Source organism: Schistocerca gregaria, chromosome 9, assembly GCF_023897955.1.
Source record: "Schistocerca gregaria isolate iqSchGreg1 chromosome 9, iqSchGreg1.2, whole genome shotgun sequence".
Taxonomy (NCBI): domain Eukaryota; kingdom Metazoa; phylum Arthropoda; class Insecta; order Orthoptera; family Acrididae; genus Schistocerca; species Schistocerca gregaria.
In genome coordinates this window covers 250,127,147-250,149,801 of record NC_064928.1, presented here as the reverse complement: position 1 = coordinate 250,149,801, position 22,655 = coordinate 250,127,147, and the positions used below count along the sequence as shown (strand labels likewise).

Genomic DNA, 22,655 nt, shown 5'->3' with positions numbered 1-22,655 from the left:
TACTATAATTTTAGTCAGTCAAACACATTTCATCTAATTGATGTAAGAAATCTGCCAGATTCTTAATGCGGTGCTCACATGGGCCTACTACAGGGCTCAGCAGAGTAGCAAGGTGTTTTACTATATGGAATAGCAGGGTGTTTTGTTCCACGGTGTGTCAGAGTACCAATGTTACTCCACAAGGAACGTGCTTCAATTTGTCTGATTGTGAGTAACATTGGTGCTTCGACATATTGTGTAGCAGCATTCCTGCGCCTTGGGTCCCTTCCAGTGCTCACCTCTTCTGTCTCTTTCCCTCTTCTGTCACTTTCTGTTTTGTGTACATCTGCTTTATTAATTTTCTAGTCTTTCTTGTCTGTACCATTGTCTTTAAAATTCTCAGCTGTGTCACTGGTTGACTCTATTGAATGCCTTCTTCCGGTCAATAAAACAATTACACACCTCTGTGTTCATTTCTATCATTCTTTCTCCAATCACTGTCAGGGAGCCTACAGCATCTCCTTTTCCTTTACCCTTTCTTAACCTGTACTGATCTTCCACAGTATTTTCTTCAGTTTTCTTTCGATCCTCCTCAAAAGGACTTTCATTACAGCCATCGTAATCTTAAGTAGATCTTGGAGCCTGATTCATGTCAACAAATTCTGCTTACCACATCAGTGAATCTGGCTACTGAGTTTAGATCCATGCATTTCATTGCCTCAGATGGTATTCTGTCACAGCCCATGCTTTCTTTTCCCGGAGCTCTTGACTTGTTTTCTCCAGTTCCCATCTTCCTCTCTTCACCTTCCAACACCAGTTTCTGTTATCTGCCTGTGCACCGTATGATTTTTTCACATAATCCATCCAAACTTACTTCTCTTCTGTACATACTGTCTTGTTCACAAATTTAAGAGCTCTTGTTTGCTTGTTTTCAATACTTCTCTATTCATTAAAGATTCACTGTTTGTGCATTTCTTCCAGCTTGCCTTTGTTTTCCAATTCTTCTCATTGGTGTCCCCACCTATTCCTCTCTAGCCTGGCCAGTTGACTTTCTTTGGTCATAGATCAGTTTTCTCTACTGTCTCGTCCCTCCTCCCAAACTGTCAGTTTTCAGTTTCCAACACATCCATTTTATCCCAATATATTTCCAGTCATCCACACTTTCTTATCCCTTGTTCTTTTCACTTCTATGTTTTCTGTCCGTGTTCCTTCCAACGTTGTATTTCTAATGGTATCCCACAATTCAGTGACTTCTGTACTTTGCCTTGTATGTTGTGATTTATTTTTGACATAGCTACAGCACTCTTTCTTATGGTAGGCGCCATCTGGATCTTTCCTACCGACACCAGCTTTTCCCCTTCCTCTCTACCACCCGAACACAACACAGCCTTCTGTTTTACCACCGCATCCACGAGTCCTTTTCCCTTTCTCTACTTCTCCCTTTTCTGTTGCCCCCAACCTCCGGCTGGAGCTAGCAGCTATATCCTGCCCCCACCATGCCCCTGCAAGCTTCAACAGGCAGCATTTCACCTTCCCCCACTCCACTCTGCTATCCCCCCTCCCTCCCTACTTGCCCCATGCTGCCTCTGAACCTCCACCACACTCCCACCAGGCACAGTTACAACTCAGTCTGGCAACAGCAGCCAGAGACAGTGGTCATGCATGTCAGAGTGGTGCTTTTGTGAATGTGTATTGTTTTCTACTTCAGAAGACAGCCTTTTGGCTGAAAGCTAAAATGTATTGCAGTCTTTTCATTGTGCCTGTCTGTGACTAAACGTCTGCTCTATATGTCGATTAGTAATCTATCCTTTTCGTGATATTATTTTTATTCCATCCTCGCCTTTCCATTGTTAATGCCATTCTGTCATTCTCACCTCTCACTTAGCTTGACTCATCTTCCCTTACTTTGTTTAGCAGATTAAATCTTCCCCTATTCTGCAAGCTCTCATGATACTGTGTGTAGTATGCAGTGATACTTGTAACAGAATTTTTACTGTGACATTTCCATTCCTTTCTGTATCGTTTCACTCGGGGTCAGGTAATGCTGTGAACTGAGATTCCAAAGTTACATCATTTGTGGTACATCAGGTATGGAAAAAACCCACTGGAATTAATTATAACTTATAGTCAGTTTATTTACTCACAGCACCTACCATGGTGATGTCCTGACAATCCTCCTAACCCAATAAAAGTTTGCCTGCTATTTTCTTTGTAATATGGAATGCTCATATTCTATTACAGTATTCATACCTGCCACACATTACTACAGTGTTCAGCAATATGTATAGTGTAGACTGTATTCAACCAGAAACACTGTCTGATTGCCCTGTCAGCTTTCAATTTCCACTATTTATAGATAAGCCCCTTGGCAGGAATTAACAACCTTTTTGTTTTGTTTAATTACATATAACTGATAATTTCAATAATAAAACAAAAACATTGAAGAATATAAAGTTAATCAAATTGAATTTTAAGACTAATAATTTCATCATCATCATCATCATCATCATCATTTAAGACTGATTATGCCTTTCAGCATTCAGTCTGGAGCATAGCCCCCTTATAAAATTCCTCCATGATCCCCTATTCAGTGCTAACATTGGTGCCTCTTCTGATGTTAAACCTATTACTTCAAAATCATTCTTAACCGAATCCAGGTACCTTCTCCTTGGCCTGACTCGACTCCTCCTACCCTCTACTGCTGAACCCATGAGTCTCTTGGGTAACCTTGCTTCTCCCATGCGTGTAACATGACCCCATTCCAAGTACAAAATAATTTGTATAATGGTATTTCTCTAGAAAACAAGACATTACTTTGTTGACAGTGTGGCTTCATCTGCAGTGTTCCCTGAATTTCAGTTCAAATTTAGGGTATTTATCTTAAGATACGAGCTATTGGAAACGTAAAACCACTATTGTGCTTGGAAAATTTCGGGCTATAATGCTTGCGACATATTTCAGAAATATGGCTCAGTATAAGAATTAGTGGTGTCCAAAATTTAAATTATTTAACAAATAGCTATTAAAATATGACATTTTAGGAGAAACTTAATACCTTCTCAGAATTTGCAAAAAATGGCTACAAAGAAACTGGCTAGGTTTTAATTTTTGACTTCCAGATTTACAGGATCTTATCTCCTGAGCTAATGGGTTTTCTGCAAAACTAATTGCACCACAGCATTCAGGTCCAATACCTTTTGACTGTAATGAAAAGAATCTAAACTAGTTCAATAGTTTTATATTGTTTCAGATGTACAGACAGTTTGCCCTCATCAGAAGTGTGTGTAACATCTGTCACAAGACAGATTATAACACTTCAAAAATCACACATACCAGATGTCACAAAGAAAAAAAAACCATCGGAAAGAGTAACATGGGGCATTTCACAGACTTAACAATCCTCCATCAAAACATGCAATCAATAAAAAATAAAATACAAGCATTAGAAGTTGAGCTCCAATCTTTGAACTGCACAGTAGTTTGTATTACTGAGCACTGGTGTAGAGACACAGAAATCCAACATGTAGTATTATCATTGTATGAAAGGGCAAACTCTTACTGCAGAACTACTTCAAGGGGTGGAGGATCATGCATTTATATCAGAAAAGGAACACAGTTCAAATCTAGACATGACATCAGTACAGTAAGTGAAGACAAACACATTGAAATATCAGCTATTGAATTATCAGGGCTCGATATCACCAAGAAATTAATCATTTTGTGTGTGTATAGATCTCCCAGTGGTAGTGTGGACACTTTTTTCAATAAATTAACAGAAGTTCTAGATAAAGTCTCAAGTACAAAGGTCAACATAATTCTGTGTGGGGACATAAACATCAACACTAATATCATAAATGAATCCAGCAGCACCTTCATAAATATCCTTCAAAGTTTTGGCATGTCCCTATTGGTCAATAGTGCAACAAGGGTTACTACAATGACTGCATCAGTAATTGACCATGTGGCCACAAATATAGACAGGGAAAAATGTGATGTAGCTGTAAAAGATCTCGGACTATCAGACCATCTCTGTCAAATAACAACAGTAAAATCAGGCATCGAATCATTCCCTAAACTACAAGCCTATAAACGACATCTATCAGAAATCAAAATAAAAGATTTTTCAAAAGAACTAGAAAAACAAAGCTGGGATGAAGTGTATAAGGAAACCAATGTGAATATGAAATTCTCCAAATTCTCCACATTGTTTAAATTGAACTTTGAAACAGCATTTCCAAAAGTATGCATGACTGTATCAACATCTCACAAAAACAGATGGATAACAGCAGGTATTAAGAAGTCCTCCCAAACACTTAAACACCTCAGTTCCATGAAAAAGATTCACAATGATCCAGAATTCTTAAATTTCTGTCATAGATACAAAAAGATTTATAGGAAGGTGCTGATTGCTGCAAAAAAGTCATTTAATGACAAAATAATATATAATGCAGAGAATAAAAGCAAAGCAGTCAGGGATGTTATAAAAAAGGAAACGGGGAGAGGCAAACAAACGCAGAATAACATACTGCTAAGGGAGGGGGATAAGGTAATAATAAATGATTCACAACACTTAGCAAACTATGTAAACGAGCATTTTTCAAGTATTGCAGAGAAGTTACAGCAAAAATTCCCCAAAACAAATAACACCTGCAAAAATTGTTGCACTAGATACAATGATGTTACTTCCAACAACAGAGAATGAAGTCAATAAAACTGTTCAAAAGCTAAAAAATAAAAAGTCAGAAGGCTTAGATGATGTACCAATGTGTGTACTGAAACAATGCATAGGGATTATACAAGGCCCATTAACAAATATAATAAATGAATCCTTCACATCAGGGACATTTCCATAGCAGCTAAAACAGGCAAGAGTTGTACCTTTGCTTAAGAAAGGTAATGCAGAAGACATAGAAAATTACCGGCCCATTTCCCTGCTGTCAGCATTCTCAAAAATAATAGAAGCAATTATGAAAGACAGATTAATGAATTATCTGAATAAATACAATCTTTTAAGCAAATCACAGTTTGGTTTTCGAAGTGGCAAAAATACGGAGTCAGCCATAGTAGAATTCACAAAAGTTGTACTTAATGCTCTTGATAAAGATGAGTGTGTCACAGGCATATTTTTGGATCTTTCTAAGGCTTTTGATACAGTCGACCACAAGATTCTATTAAATAAATTAGAAGCATTAGGAATAAGAGGGGTAGCTAATGACTGGTTTCGATAATACCTAACAGATAGGGTACAAAGAGTAGAGATAACACATACTTCAAATAGATCTAAACATTTAGTAAAATACTTATCAGAACCAAAACATATTAATATAGGGGCTCCACAAGGTAGCATATTAGGACCAATACTATTCCTGATATACATCAATGACTTTCCCAGTAGTGTTACTCATGGTGAGAAAATTCTCTTCGCTGATGACAGCAATATTATAGTCACTGAGAGAACAAGAGAACTCCTTACCGAGAAAGCAAATGAAACTCTCAAGGAAGTTTACGATTGGTCAATAAGCAACAAATTGACATTAAACATAAAGAAAACTAATGCCATGAACTTCAGTTTGAAGAGGAAAAATGACAATGTTAAATTAAATGTAGATGGCACCTCTATAGACTGTGTAACAAATGCAAAATTTCTAGGAATGAATATTGACTCTCAGCTGAAGTGGTGCGAACACACAAAGGTACTTGCAAACAGAATGTCATCAGCATGTTATGCCCTTAGAATTCTATCATCTGTGTGTAACATGCAGTGTCTTTTAGTTACATATTATTCATATGTACACTCAATTCTTAGCTATGGCATTCTTTTTTGGGGAACAAATCCACAAAATATGAACACAATTTTCAAACTCCAGAAAAGAGCCATAAGAATAATAACCAGAAATAGTAGTCGAGCTCATTGTAAAGATCTGTTCAAAACACTGGGAATTTTAACTGCTCCATGTGAACACATTTACCAGTCAGTTGTACACATCAAAAGTAACATTGGCAATTACTGCACAAAGAGCTCTGTCCATGACCATGCAACAAGAGATAGACTCAACTTACATTTACCAAGAAAAAATAAACATAAAACTCAAAACAGCATTTTCTACCAAGGGATAAAACTGTACAATAAATTACCAAAAGAGATTAAAGAAATTTCAAAAATACACTTATTTAAGAAGGCAGCTAAAAAGCACTTGTTATGCAATACATTTTACACATTGAAGGATTACTTAGATAAAGCAGAGTAGGGGTTTGATAAAAAAATGTTATACAAACAAATAATAATAATAATGATGATTATAAAACATCCAATATTCCACATAACACCTTCACTTTATTATTTTTCTTCTTTTTTCCTTTCTAGAGACACTCTCCCCTCAAGCTATGCATAGCACAATACTAACACCTCTTCCTCTTTCTGAGCTCAACATCTCACTCATTATGAAGGGATGCTGACTCAGTTTTTCAGGATAGCAAATGGGAACTTGCAGTACAGAAAATGGCCCAAGGATCACCTCTGTGTGTGTGTGTGTGTGTGTGTGTGTGTGTGTGTGTGTGTGTGTAGTGAGTGAAGTGTTATGAAACAATGTGTGTATAGTGTGTGCAGTGACTGATAGTGAAATATGAGTGAATAGTGTGGCATTACATTATTTAATGAGTTATTTGTAAATAAATTATTGTATACCAGGAGTAAAATCTAATGATTGTCTCTAACTAGAAGTCTGTAAATATATGTGTATACGAATTAGCTTATTGTAAATTGATCTAAGCTTGTAAATACTTTGACATGTCCTATATCCTTGTAAAAAGAGATCTACGGATGAATAAAACTACTACTACTACTACTAACCCAGAAAGGCAGCTGATGCACTTAGTGTGGCAAGGGCCACTTGTGTAAGAGCAGATCCCTGCATAATGCTGGCCTATGCTATGTTCGTGGTGGCTCGTGCAGCGTTTCTGTTTCAGTACTCGGGCACATTGTCAAGCTTACAGATCTTCTTCCATTGAGTGCTTTGAATAGCTACAAGTGTAGTGTGCAGAGCTTCAAGTGACAATGTAGAATATCTGGAAAAAGCCAGATACTATAGAAAAACCTTTGATCATCCATGGTGTCCTTTTCTGTATGTATTTAATATCTGCTGTCAGTGCCATTTGTTAAGAGTTCCACACACTCGAGCAGTATTCTGGGATAGGTTGCACAACTGTTTGGTAATCAATACCTTTGTAGAGTATTTACATTTTCCTAATAATCTACCAACGAACTGAATTCTGCCCGTTGCTGTGCCTACAACTGCACTAAGTGACCATTCAATTTCATATCCATACAAGGTGTTAAAGCCAGGTATTTGCATGTGTTGACCATTCCAACTATGGCTCACTTGACATTATGGTCATAGGATACTACAACTTTCTGTTTTTGAAATTCAAACTGTACATTTCTGAACACGTAAAGCAGGTCGCCAGTCCTTGCACCGTCGTGAAATAATCTAAAGATCTGATTTAAATATTTGTAGAACTGTTTTTTCAGCCAGTACTTCATCATAGATAACTTCATCATCTGCAAAATATCAAAGGTTACTATTAATATTGTGTGCAAGGTCATTAACTTACCACACGAACAGCTAGGGTCACAACATAGTTTCCTGGGGCACACCTGAACTTACTTCTATCAGATATTCACAATTAAAGTGCAGCAATTCACAGAGGTCCGGTGTGGGCTGTAATTGTCACACGGCAGGAAAACTCGGCAGATGAGCTGACCTGCGATTGGAGACCCGATTTGTGCCGGAAAAAAATTAGTTCCAGTTTTTGCCACCAGGTGCAAATGTGATGCTGTGCACTGTTTCTACGATATCCACACTGTCATTCGACAAGGCGAGTGAATAGTAGGGCTATCGATAAGAGAGACCGTGTGCTGTCAGTGAAACTGTTTTACGTGAACGACAGCAATTACTGCGCTGCATTGAGAGGTTATCACCGACTGAAGGGCTCGAGAACAGGTCGGATGTCATTAAATGGATTAAAGAAGGTGATAATGAAATTTGAAATCATGGGTGAGCTTTGTGTGACACCTGAAAGAGGAAGGCTCCTGCCCTGGTGGAAGTTATTGACAAGGTAACCGTGCAGTGTCATGAGAATTGTCCACACTGTAGTCCTGACACGCAGAAAGCTTTACACTGTTACCAGCACAAGATCTAGGCTACACTGGCACAAAACAACAACTAGACGGTGCAGTAACTGAAAACTCATCATCTACAGCAATGTTCTGATGTTCTGAATTTGCTCTTCTGTGTCTGGCACAGATCCAAGTTGACGACATATGGCCAGGTAATATTCTGTGGAGTGACAAAGCACATTTTACACTTAAGTGTGCAGTGAATACACAGAAGTGCCAAATTTTGATACTTTTAAACTACATGTTGTACACGAAGAGCCATTGCACTTGCCGTATGTTTTTGTACGATGTAGATTCACAGACATTTTTATTCTCGGTCTGTTCTTCTTAGAAGAGAATACACCGAGAGGGCTTGTCAAGTACACAGCAATATCTCCATGTTAACAAGGCCTACTTGTGCAGCATGTGATTCCTACTTTGGAAGAGTGCAACTGCGTGGAAGCCACAGTTTATGTGCAAGATGGGGCAACACCTCGTGTCGCTTTTCCAGTGAAAGATCTGCTTAATGTGACCTTCTATGAATGTGTTATCTCCAGAGGTTTTCCAGATGCATGGCCTGATAGATCACCTGATCTGATGCTCTGAAACTTACAGATCTGGGGATATCTAAAGAACATGTTTACCAGGCACCCGTTCAGTCTCTACCTGACCTGAAGCTCATTATACAGGAATATGTTGCTTATATTCCACCAGAACTGCTGCAAGCAACTGTCGATCATGTCGTTTTATGGATCGGCATCTTGTTGATGTCTCTGGTGCTCGTACAGAACAAATTGTGTAGACAGCAGTTAATAAAATCAACATTATGCCTTTCTCACTTGTTTAACATTCTCTGCCCATGTTCGGTTCTTAACCTGTTACACAAGGAAACATTTCTATACATCTTTCTTGCATTCACCGTGCCAGATTTGAACTATTCCAACCCTCCCCTCCCCCTCCCCCTCCCTCTCCCTCTCCCCCCCACTCGGAAAAAGTTGGTTGTGTATTAATGCATTAGAGTCTGCTATATGATAATTACCATCCACACAAACTCTGTGAGTTGCTCCACTTTATTATAACAACCTCGTACAGTTGTTGATGACTCTCCAGCTGAAATAAGATGTTGCATTGTTCGTACCAATACCAAGAAATCCTCAGCCCAGTCACAAATTTCAGTTGATGTTCCATGTGATCATATTTTTGGTAACAAGCATGAGTGTTGTACTGAGTCAAATGCTTTTCAGAAATTAAGTTACTTGCCTTGATAGCCAAGCGCATTAAAGCACTGCTTCCGGGACACAGGAAGGTGAGCCTGATCCAGATCAAATCTGCCTTGTGAATTAACAATGAAGGCTGGTGAACTGACCAGCCTGGCTGTGATTTTTAGGCCGTTTCTGACATTGCACTAGGTGAACAGTTGGCACGTACCTATGTTCCGCTCCAGATACACGTTGTGGAAACATTGGGATAATGTTCTTATGCTTTCATATGAGATTAACTCCAGACACAGACAGGTGGGGTACACAGAATCCATCCATGGAGAATTGGGACAGGGTGGGGGGTGAATAAGGAGAATTCATACAGGCAGATACGTTTTATTCATCATCTCTCTGTCTATAGCCATGTGGTTTGTTTTACACCTATTATGCAGTTGTCTCTGTTTCTGTAGAAGTTGATTTACAGTGACTGTATACCATGGTGGTCATTTCCTTCATGAGCCGTTCTCCTAGATCCATATCTATCAAGTAACTGGTCAACTGTTCTTTTAGGCTTTACCCACTGTTATTCCATGTGCTCCTCTCCAGGAGCCCACACTGAAGTCCCGCGAAACACACATTCTCTCGGCTTTTTCCGGCTCTGGTGGGTATGATGGCTAGCAAGATCTTACTAGATCAATTTCCACATCTCAAGCCCCACTTAAATTGAAACCTCCGTCTCGGTTATTTGGTTTTACAAAATTTTTATTTCAATCGACTTCTTAACCGTGCCACCCCAGAAACGTGACATTTGCACCACAACATTGGTCTCGTTGCATTTATTTCACGATTATATTTGAGGCAGTACTTAGCGACACCTGATTTGTTTGGTTGTTTTGTGAGGTAGTGTTGCTGATATTTCTTACATTCTCCTTGACTCTTCTGATAGTGTGCTCCACTTACGGCGTGCCACATTCTCATGCAGTGCACCTGGCTTTCGGGGACCAAGATCATCTTTAACAGTGCAAAGAACCCTTTTTAATTTGTTAACATCAGTAAAATACACTGGATGCCATGTTTTTGTAGGAGTCCAGCAGTCTTTCCAGATTTTGTACCAACAGAAGGTAGGTAGTGATTCTTGGCTTCTCTCTGTCATGCTTTCTAGCACTTTTTCGAGCATTATTCATTTTGATTGCAACACCCACTCAGTATTTCGATCAGCGTACCCATTGTTCTGGAACGCTATTCGCAGGTGTTCTAAGTGCTCGGTGAGGCTCTCTTTCTCTGAAAGTCTTTTGCACCAAATTTGTTTGTGATGGCTGACGATGGCTCAAGGTATGAAGTTGAAAAAGAGGGCCAGCAACATTTTCTTCGCATTGTGTGTGGAACTCATAACAAATGGCATTGACAGCAGATATTGAATACATACAGAGAAGGACAGCATGGATGATCTCAAGGTGTACTGCGTGCTGATGAGATACTGACCTCGTGTCTCCATTCCTCGAGCTAACACAATCCTTAAGAAAGGTAAGGAAGATATTCCATGCCAAAGATTAGGGACCATAGAGCTTGTACACCTTCAGACAAGGAGAGCCTTACTGAAGAACATTAACAGCTCTGAAAGAAGGAGTATTCCATTTGACCAATTAAGTGGCCGATGCTGCCAAAATCAACTACTGAGGAAGAGACTATAATTGAGAAAGAAAGACAAAAACCAACAATGACTTATTTACCTACATTGTCCCAGTCTGCAAATACATCAGTAGACTCATGTGGGAACTTGGCACCTATTTATTTCACTCTCTTCATCAGAGATAAAAAGTCTTCTTTGCAAACTTACAACACTCTAGTTATCAAAAAACAGGTGGGTACCACATTCCTTGCCAACATGAAATGACTTATGTGGTGCACTGTTAGAACAGTTGGGATGGTATGCAAAGATCACACACATAACGACACACTCAGCTCAGTCAGTCAAGGAAATCAGCTGTCGCTGTGCAAGGCCTCAAATACAGTCATGAAATTGAAATATGATGAGGTGAGTACTGTGGTGTAAATGCCATGTTTCTGGGGCAGTATAATTAAGCAGTCTATTGAAATAAAGATGTTAATGTATCAACAGAAATAATCCATTTTTGAAAATGTAATTGGGTTGTAAAAAATCTACTCACCAAGCAGTAGCAGAATGCACACGTAAAATGGATGCACGTTTCAGAGCCAGTTTATTTATTTATTTATTTATTTATTTATTTATTTATTTATTTATTTCATGTTCCATAGATCCAGTTAGTGGGCCAATCACAAGGATATGGAACATGTCAAATTGTACAGGTTTCAATTTAAACTTACAATAAATACAAGGGCAATTCAATGCCAAATTGTACATAGTATAAGGAAGACATACTATAAATACAGTAATATATACAATGTCAGCTAAATAACATACCAACTATTTAACAGAAAAAAGTTTCAAATAAAGGTTACAAATAAGAGCACAAGGTTAAATCAGACATTAGGCCTACATGAGTAAATACAGGTACAGCCAATTTGTTGTTGCAAAAACTGTGATTATGCTCAAATGCTCAATAAAATCAATTGAACTAGTTCTAGACACATTAAGTTTAGTAATGATGTACACTTTCTTTCAAATATTCATCCACAGTATAAAAAGATCTCTCTGTCAGGTAATCTTTGAGAACTTGTTTAAATTTTGGCAGTTCTGTATGAACACATTTGATATGTAGTGGGAGAGCATTGAACAGCTTAATGCTGGAGCAGTAAACTGCTTTTTGTACCAGAGTGAGACGTTTCATTTCGACATGTAGATTGTTTTTGTTTCTGGTGTTATAGCCATGGAATTTACTGTTGTCTTGGTAGATAGAATAATTTTTGCACACAAAGGTCAGCAAGGAAAAAATATACTGTGAGGCAGTTGTTAGGATACCTATCTTTCGAAACAAGTGCCTGCAAGTGTGTCTTTGATGGACCCCACACATTATTCTGATTGCTTTTTTTTGGACGGTGAAAACTTTTTTTGCAAGTGGTTGGTTCCCCCAGAACATGATAGCAAATGACATCAATGAGTGGAAGTAGCCAAAGTAGGCAACCTTAATGGTGTTAACTTCAGCCACTGAAGAAATTACCCGTAATGCAAATGTTGCCGAGCTAAGTTTCTTACATAGATGTAGAATGTGAACTGACCAATTACATTTACTGTCTATATAAGCACCCAGGAATTTTGTATCTTCAACTTTCTGTATTGGTTGATCTCTACATTTTATGTTAATTTCATTGAGATTACTTTGTGATGTATGGAACTTCATATAATGAGTTTTATTTGCATTGAGTGAGAGACCAGTTGAGGAGAACCAATTTAAGATGTCATTAAAGACAGTATTTGTAGTTTGTTCAAGATTGTGATCTATCAAATCATCAATTAGAATTGTGGTATCATCAGCGAACAGGGTAAATTTGCTGTTTGTCTCAGAACAAAGAGGAAGATCATTGATGAAGATGAGGAACAGCAATGGGCCCAAAACGGAGCCTTGAGGCACCCCACATGTTATTGTGCCCCACTCAGACGAGGCAGGTTTTCCAGAAGAGCCATTTAGCATTACTGTCTGCTTCCGATCCTTCAGATACGATTGCAGCCACAAGCCAACAGTACCACCTAAACCATAGTATTCTGCCTTTTTCAAAAGAATTTGGTGGTTTACACAGTCAAAGGCTTTCGTAAGATCACAAAAAATACCCACTGGAGACATTTTTTTGTTAATGGCTTCCAAAACTTGGTTGCTGAAAGAGAATATTGCCTGTTCGGTACAAAGACCAGCACGAAAACCAAACTGATTTTTGCTTAAGATACTGTGGAAGTTGAGATGATCCACAATCCTCCCGTGTATGAGTTTCTCAAGAATTTTCGAGAAGGTAGTTAATAGGGATATTGGGCGATAGTTTGTTACATCGTTTTTATCACCTTTTTTAAAGAGAGGAATTACTACAGCCAATTTTAGTCTGTCAGGGACAATCCCTTCTTGTAGGGATGTATTGTATATGTTGCATAAGATGGGACTAACAAATTTATAACAGTGTTTTAGTATTGTACTAGAAATATTGTCCACACCAGCAGAAGTATTTAGTTTTTAATGATCTGATTACTCTTATGACTTCGCTTACAGTAACTGGAGGTAAAGATAACTGTGGGATTCTGTTGCTAATAGCTTTCTGTAGGAGGGACAATGATTCTTCCATAGAACCATTACAGCCTGTCTTCTCTGCTGCTCTCAAAAAGTGGTTATTAAATATTTCTGCAACCAACTCAGGTTTCTTTATGATACTGTCCCCTGTTATAATCTCTACCTGAGACATGTTCTCTGTTTTCCTGCCAGTTTCCCTCTTTCTTACATTCCAAATAGTTTTAATTTTATTTTCTGAGCTTTCAATTTCTGATTTTATGCACATACTTTTAGATTTATTTATAACCTTCTTGAGAATGCTACAGTAAAGTTTGTAGTGTTGTCGTTTCTTTGGATCATTACAAATCCTGGGAGAACTGTGGCTCCTTCTGGCACTAGGGTTGAAGGAAAAGGACTGGAGAGGTTTGGGAAAAGTTGCAGAGACTGGCAAAGTTACCCAGAATCCTGTATCAGGGGAGACTTACTGGAAAGGATGAGAAGGAAAACATTTTGTAATTTTGCATTTTGTATTTTTCGAGTTAAATAAATATGAGTTCGAGTGTTTCACAATAGCATTCCTACTCTCTTTAATGGTTTCTATTTTGGAGTGTCAGTTAGTGCAGAATTACTAGCAAAACCACAAGAAACAAAAAACTACCATCTACACACACATAACAGAGACATAAGTAATTACAATGTGTATTCTCATCTTTCTATTGATGATATATCAAAAATTAATATTTGTATTTGCGCAGCAATCTTTAATGGTGAGTTTTATTCAGAGCTGCATATGATAAAAATTAGAAAGATGTGGCAAATTAGTGTACATGGTTAGAAAGCAGTATTTGAAATAAAAAAAAGCTATGTAATATATTGCCTGTCAGTAGTTTTCTCAGAGTTTGTTTAAGTTTCCTCAAATTCAGGATATATTCCTGCTTTACCTGGTGGAATCCAGATTTCTGGTTATTCAAGCATAAATGTGAGAAATAAAATATAACAGAGCCTTGTTGATTTTTATTATTTACATAATTTCTTGTTTTCACAATAACTTACTGGATTAAGTAGTAAAGCACTTCAACATTGCACATAACAGAACACCACAGCATTTCTAGAACTGAACCACACCATATTACAGAACTGTGTTGAGTCACACTAAAATCGTGAGACCAACAAAAGTGACCAGTGATGCTTAACTCACAGGGCAGATCTATTTATATCTAGATATCAATCTGTGCATCCAGAGGTAAAAGTTATATGCAATTAATATTTCATAAAATTTGCATTAGAAATGCCTTTCAAATTGTAATACAAAAATTATGGAAATAACAACAACAACAATGATAAAAACATCAACAACAATAATAATGACATCTTGGATATTCAGGAATCCAGCCGGATGTTCGCGTTGTTCTCACATGATATTTCAATAGCGTGCCCCGCTATCTTCTTCAGGTGCTACCTGAGACTGGTCCTTGGGTCGATCAAGTCCAGTATTTATGCTTGGAACAAGCTGGGCGTTCCCTAATTGGTCCATGCCGAGTCGGGTGTTCCATCTGTGGTTCACTCCCGCCAGACTCGGCTTCAATGGACCCCTCCAGTCGCGGATGTTCCGACTGCCGTCCGCACCCGTTTTGGCCATCCTCAATGGTTGTGGTCGTCATATGAGGCGTGTCAGACCTGATCCGAGATGTTGGGTACTCTGTCTCATGACTGTTACTATGATTTCCACTTCTTTTTTGTGCTGGGCGCTCCATAATCGGTCCGTGCCGTGTCGTGCATTCCGTCTGCGGTCCGCGCCCACCAGACGCGGCTACATTGTCCCTCTCTGGTCACCGGTGTTTCGACCACCATCCACACCCGGCCTTGCCATCTTCTGAAGTCGAGTTCATGATCTCGAGTGTGTCAAATCTTGTCTCTAATGTCCGACACCTTGTCTCACGGATGTTCTCTCGGTCTCCATTTCAACCTGCCAATCAGCCAAAGGATCCAGAAGAAGAACCAGAAGAAGATGGCATACCTGCCATATGCCAGACCTCTCTCTGCTAAAATCAGCAGGATTCTCCAGAAATATGACATCAAGAGCATATTTTGCCCACCTACCAAAATTGGGGCTATGCTGGGGAATGTAAAAGATGACCTGTGGCTATGCAAGCCAGGTATTAGCAACATACCATGCCAGTGTGGGATGTCATACATTGGCCAGATCACCAGAACTGTGGACATTCAATGGATTACAATAACACAAAGATTGTGACAAAGACATCAAGATTTTCGGACAGTGTCATTAAAGAAGCCATTGAGATTAAGGTCACAGACAACCTAATCAATCGTGACTCGGGATACCAAATCAGCACTGCCTGGAATCCAGCACTTGAGATTGTGAAAACTCAACGCAGGACACTCCGGGATTCTACAAGAAATAGATGTGGAGGCTGAGAGAACAGCCGTGAGACAAGGAGTCAGCCATTAGAGACCAGATTTGACACACCCCAGATCATGAACTCGACTTCAGAAGAAAGCCAGGCTGGACGCAGACGGCGGTTGGAACACCGACGACCAGAGAGGTCCAATGTAGCCGCGTCTGGCGGGCGCGGACCGATTATGGAGTTTCCAGCACGAAACAGAAGTGTAAATCATAGTAACAGTCATGAGACAGAGTACCCAACATCTCAGATCAGGTCTGACACACCTCAGATGACAACCACAACCATTGAGGGCAGCCAAAACGGGCACGGACGGCATTCAGAACGTCTGCAACTGGTGGGGTCCATTGAAGCCAAGTCTGGCAGGCACAGACGACAGATGAAACACTTGACTCAGCGTGGACGGATTAGGGAATGCCCAGCTCCTTCCAGGCATAAATACTGGACTCTATCGACCCAAGGACCAGTCTCAGGTAGCACCTGAAGAAGACAGCGAGGCACGCTGTTGAAATATCGTGCGAAAACGATGCGAACATCCAGCTGGATTCCCGAATATCCAAGATGTCAACAGATTGCTGGGAAAGCATGAAAAATAAAAATAATAATAATAATAACAATTTCAGATGTTTTTCAGAATTAAAACAAAAAAATGTTCGACATAACTTCACTGGTTAGATTCTCTTTTTGAAAAAATTTCTTGTTACATGTTCTTACATTTGCACATAAGTATAATAATACTCTATACCTTATTAAGAATATTATGATTTTTGAACGATGTCCATGTATCGAGTAGTACGTTTATTTGGGTGTATCGAAAAGTACATTAAAGAAAAATGTCATTGACTAGTTCCTTACAAGTGGAAATATGAAAAGAGGACCATTGTCCAATCCAGATGCTAGCAGCAATGTCTCAGTTTAGCATTGATGGTGCAGGGCCCAGTATGTGGTGGGCTGCGTATGGAACACTATGGGGCACTTTCATTGAGCACTAACTGGTGCACAGTTAGGGAGGTGCTTCAGTGCGAGAGAGAGAGAGAGAGAGAGAGAGAGAGAGAGAGAGAGAGAGAGAGAGAGAGAGAGAGAACACTTCTGGAGATTAACTGCAAGGGTGCAAGGCAACGCTAAGTTCTGTAACCTCTCTCCTGAGATAATTTCTGTTTAGAACAATAAATTCGTAAATAAACTGTGAATGGGAAAATCTTGATGTGAGTAGAATTTTTGATCCAACAGACAGAATTTTGTTATATTTGAGAGTCAGTCAGTAAATAAGGACTCACAATTTTTTTTCTCAGAACATATTTGTTCTTAACACCTTGAGGACCGGCAGCTTAGACACATTCTTGGTCCAGTGGACCAGCCATTCTTAGCGTTTTTTTTTTTTTTTTGAAATGTCACTGGCACGTTTATATTTAAGGTATCTTGAAACAGAAAACATATTATGAAATAACAGTCTTTATGGTTTATTTTAAATGTTTCTTTTAATTTTATTGGTTGATGACAAAATTAATAACAACAAACATAAAATGTGTGGCTTCAGTTTCACAAAAAAATGTTGGTTTTTAGTTTTGTGTAAATTCACAGGCAATTAGCTTCAGTGTGGAAGAGTTTGAACCACTCTGGCATGCCGAGTGGTACATTGCAGTCTGGACACCACCAGCTGGTTTCCTTCCTACCTGCTTTACCACTAGATAGTTTTTTTGTTTTCTGAGAACAAACTCACACTCTAGTTGGACACTCCTTCATCTCAGTGGCTGGAATATTTCTGCAAAGTGGTGTCCTGTAAGTCTGTTGCTGTGAGTTTCACTAGGAACATAGTCTAGTGCCAAATTTATACCTTTGTGAATCAGTCCTTCACTAATTTGTTGTAGAAAAGTGGAAAAACAGCAGCTCTTTCTTTGAGCAGGAGTCCTTGTTTCCTGGTATAAGACAAATGCATTTGTTTGCAGCCATTATAAGCATGTGAAGAACAATTCCTTCCACATCATCATCTGTTTCCTCCCAAATGCATAGTAAGAAATCATGTGATCACTCCTATCGACCCCCGTTTTGTAATTATTATAGTCAAGAATGGCATCTGGTTTTGATTTTACTTTGATACCTTCCTTTGTATGAACAGATGTGTCAGAGCTGGTCATTTTGTGCACAGTGAACAGGCATGGTACATCTCTTGTGTCTTTCCACTTCAGACAAAGCAGATGATTCCTCCTCATTGACACGGACTCATACCTTTTCAGTTTTTTGGAAACAATTTCGTTTGGTAGTTCTTTCCATTTAGTCATGCATGAACCTATTGCTTTCATTTTATGTTGTCACAGAAAATTGAATACTGCTGGTGAACTACAAAATGTGTCCATGTTAACAGTGTGGCCTTTTCCCAGGTAATCTGCTAGCAACCTCTCCAATAATGTTGTTATAGAGTTGTCTTGTGTTCCTTTCCAAGCATATACATCAAATCTAAGAACTTAACCAGTTTTGGAATCACACACAATAAACATCTTGATTCCATACTTGTCAGTTTTATTTTTTATGTAAACCCGAAATATCACTCTTCCACAAAAACCACACATGCCTTCGTCAATAGTGAGGTTTTCTGATGGGTAAAATGATTTTTGTGATTCTAATAAGAAATGATCCAGGATTGGCCTGATTTTATGCATGGGGTCATGCTGAGGTTGACTTTTTGAACTGTATTTTGCATTGTCATTCAAATGCAGGTTTGATAATATTGCATTGAATCTATTTCTGGCCATAACAGAACCAGGGAAAGGGGTTAAAATAAAATTGTTGGTAAACCAGTAATTTGCCAGTTTAGCTTTTTTCACAAGACGCATGTGTTTAAATACGCCAAAAAACAAATATATTTCGTGCAGCTTTACTCCCACCCACAAATTACAAAAACTGTGAGGCTTTACCCCGGAAGCTGCTTTGAGTTTGTCATAGACAGACTTTCAATATCTGTTTGTTTCAGATTTTGTGTGTTTCATTATGGAATCAGGGAAAAAGATCGAAAACACATTGAGAGGAGTGGAATTCTCATGAACAGCTGCCATTACTCCACTTTTCTCTACAAATTGTGGCACAGTACGCTGATTGTCAGCAAATTTACAGCCTAATTCGGCACCAGTTGGTTTTTCCCGCAAAATTCGTTGCCTCTTTGTTGGAGGTACAGACAGCTCTGTTACAGCCAACAACTGTGTCGCAGAGGATGTACTTTGTTCAGTTATCACTGACTGCACAGATGCAGGCTCATTAGATTCCTCTGCAAGATAGACGAGACAAACAGAAATAAATTTTCTGCTAACTGAAGCAACTTGAACAATATAAGTTGTAATAACAACACTGAAGAAAAGCTGCACTAGACGGCTCCTTACCTGTATTTGGATCCTCTTCATTCTCTTCACATTCAGACAGTTCCCACTGAGAACCAGAATCATCCAATTCTTCTTATAAGGCTTCCAAAATTTCTATCTCACTCAGCAAATGTGACATATTTGAGATAAAAATTAACAAGAAATGGCAAACAGTAATGAGAACACGTGAAACTTGCACCTACACCAATGCACAATGGTGCAGCGTGTCACAGAAGTTGCTATGTGTGTCTTGCCGTTTCTTTTTATGTAGTTCTAAAACCAGAACACAGAGGGGAGCAGCTGTTGAGGGACATATAGGAAGGTGTTCCACGAAGCACTACCACAGTAGCTGGCCTGCCCCTGGATGGTTAATAGGCTGTGAGTGGTGTGCAACAGCCGCCCGACCTATACTCGGGTGCGGTCATTTTGAAGCAGTTCTGTGGCCTAACCTATGCTCGGGCTCAGTCGCCAAAGTGTCAATAGTTACAATTTGGAGAAAATATCAGTCAACATTTCTTTTACATGTACTATTTTTGTATATGGTCTCCATCACATTCTATGGCCTTATGCGTGTGTTTTTAAGAGCATGAATGTCCTGTTGGTAATAGCTCCTCTCCTGTGCTGTTAGCCACATTTTCACTGCACAACTTATGATCTCATTATCTTCAAAATGTGTCTTACATATATAATACTTCAGTGGCCCAAACACATGGAAGTCCAAGGACACCAGCTCTGAGCTGTAGGTTGGATGACAAGTGATATCCAACCCAGTTTGTCGATGTCTTCCCAGCACATGAATTTTGTGTGTGGATGTGCATTGTTGTGTGGAGGAAGATTCTTTTGGGTTCTTGACAGACCTAACACATTGGAAACAGTTCTTGAGTTTGTTCAGTATTCACATTTCTTCTTCTTCTTCTTCTTCTTCTTCTTCGCCTTGTGCCAAATATCTACAGTATCGCCTCCAGGATGGAGGTGTGCATCGTCTTGAGTCTCATGTTCAATTTTACACATTGTTTACCAGAGGCATTACGTGGGTACCAGCCCAGTATTTAGCCGTCATATATGACTCTGAAGTATTGGTTTATCCTTTTGGCGACAAAGTGATGAGAATGACTCCATCACATCCAGAAGACTGTCATCACGACTTTGCCAGCAGAGGGAGCAGCCTTAATTTCTCTCTCTCTCTCTCTCTCTCTCTCTCTCTCTCTCTCTCTCTCTCTCTCTTTCCCCCCCCCCCCCCTTTGAAATTTTGGGTGACACCACTCCAGTGACTGTCCTTTAGTTCCAGTGCATCCAGTTTGCATCATCTGCAATGATCTATGACAGAAGGGCCCATCCAGCAGCCTCATATTGCCCCAACAGTTCACATGAAAATCCAGTTTGCATCATCTGCAATGATCTATGACAGAAGGGCCCATCCAGCAGCCTCATATTGCCCCAACAGTTCACATGAAATAGTTTTTCTTTGAAAATTGTAGATTGTTGTGAGTGTTTATTGAAGCTATCTTAAGGATGCCTTTGAATATCCAAGAGTGTCAATCATAGTAGACTCACTTCCAGTGATCATTGGTACCTGTAGAGCCAACTGTCAATTGTGATGTGACGGTCTACACAAATAATGACATCTGCGTGATTTGCCTTGTGGAGAACAGCATTGTTACAGGATGTCTTGAACGTGGCCAGTCATGAAGCTCAGTTTCTGTCCAGCAGTACTCTTGTTAATTGCATCATTATCAAACACTACACACAATTGTTTATGGATGTTCAACACAGTTTCTTTTTCTGCAACCAAGAATTTAATTACAGCGCATTCCTTTTAAATCATGTCTTGTGTTGATACCATTTTGCTGTTTCACTATAGCTCTGCCATCTGTTGGAATTGTTTGCAACTTCACACACAAGCAGAAAAAACATAGAATTTGAAGCACCTAAACGGATGTTCCCCATATATATATTAACAGCTTGGGAAAAGAAAAAGAAAAAAAAGACTTTATTTATTGAAAAAAACTCATAAAAATAAGAAATATAAAATTTTGTAAATTATCTTCTTGTATGTAACTAAGCATTTTTTCCCCTTACAGATTGCGAGCTCTTTTCAAAGGTCTGCTTCCGAGACTTCTGCGAAGAGGTGTTGGAAGTGCCCTGATGGTGGCTGCTTATGACTACACGTATCGGTACCTTACCGATGGATTCTCAGAGTAGTTCTGTTGGTGATATAATCACAGTTTGTGTCTAGTTTCTCTAGTCCTGTCAGCAATGGAGTGTCTGCATCAACAGAATTGCATGGGAGCATATGGGTCTTTTTCCTGGGATTTTAAACACTAGTATTATAGAACATTCTAGATGGCAGGAGCCATTAAGCTGAGCAAGTGATGTGGTAACAGGTTGTGAAACTTATCTGTGCCTTGATCACTGTTAATGCTTTGGGAGCTGAATGAAAATATTGGTGATTGCTTTGTGGATTATTTTTAACACTGAAAAGATTTTAACATTTCCTACAATGTGTGTAGAATATCATTGGTGCTAACTCATGCTTGTGTGCAAAGTCTTCCAAGGTAACGGAGTTGTAACCGTCTTGGCCGTTTGGTAGTTTTGAGTGCAGAAATGTATTTCAAATGTTCAGATATGCTATTTTTGTATGTGAAATTTGATATGAAAATAACTTATGTCTTCATATTTTATATAAATTGTTTTTCTTTGTGCACTGTCAGTCTCGCTGTCACACTTATTGGACAGACTGACTTTTTGTTGTTGTGGTTTAAGTGACTGACAGTCATGTCCACGAGCAGTCAGCGTGCTCGGTGACAGAAAACTTAACATTCTTCCCAGATCAGAAAAGAAGGAGGTAAATGACTGAAGTGTTTATAGAAATATAGAAGTTGGTGATGGAAATTTTGATAGGCTAGTGCTGTACCAATAATTTGATGTCAAAAGGTGTTTGGCCAGCTACAAGCTGTTCCATTTCTCTTGACCACCATGAATAACTTTTTGTCCAGAAGCAAAATAAAAAATGTATCAAGCAAATGTTGTTTAGCTACGTGGGAGCCATCGACCAGCACAGTCAGCTTTCTTGTAACTAACAATGTAGGAAAAGATAGACTGCTACATACCATAAATATGACACGAAGTTGCAGACAGGCACAGTTAAAAGACTCTTACACAAAACTTTCAGCCACAGTCTTCATCAGCAAATACAGGTAAGGAGCCGTCTAGTGCAGCTTTTCTTCAGTGTTATTATTACAACTTATATTGTTCAAGTTGCTTCAGTTAGCAGAAACATACACCATTCAGATGAGAATGGGGAGGAGATAATAGAACAGAGGGGTGGAAACTGTTAGGTGGAGGGTGTGGGGACAGTGTGCCACCCTATGTCGAGG

At 39.1% G+C, this 22,655-nt stretch overlaps 1 protein-coding gene across 9 annotated transcripts in view; it reads left to right on the top strand.

Annotated features, from left to right (window-relative positions):
* Positions 1-21,809, top strand: part of LOC126292068 (mitochondrial 2-oxodicarboxylate carrier-like) — a 108,244-nt gene extending 86,435 nt beyond the window's left edge. For all 9 annotated transcript variants that reach the window (XM_049985878.1, XM_049985876.1, XM_049985874.1 and 6 more), the window contains one exon: positions 21,360-21,809. In XM_049985878.1, coding sequence (XP_049841835.1) covers positions 21,360-21,480 — 121 coding nt within the window. In that variant the 3' untranslated portion in view covers positions 21,481-21,809. The remainder of the gene's footprint in view (positions 1-21,359) is intronic.
* The last annotated feature ends 846 nt before the right edge of the window (positions 21,810-22,655 follow it).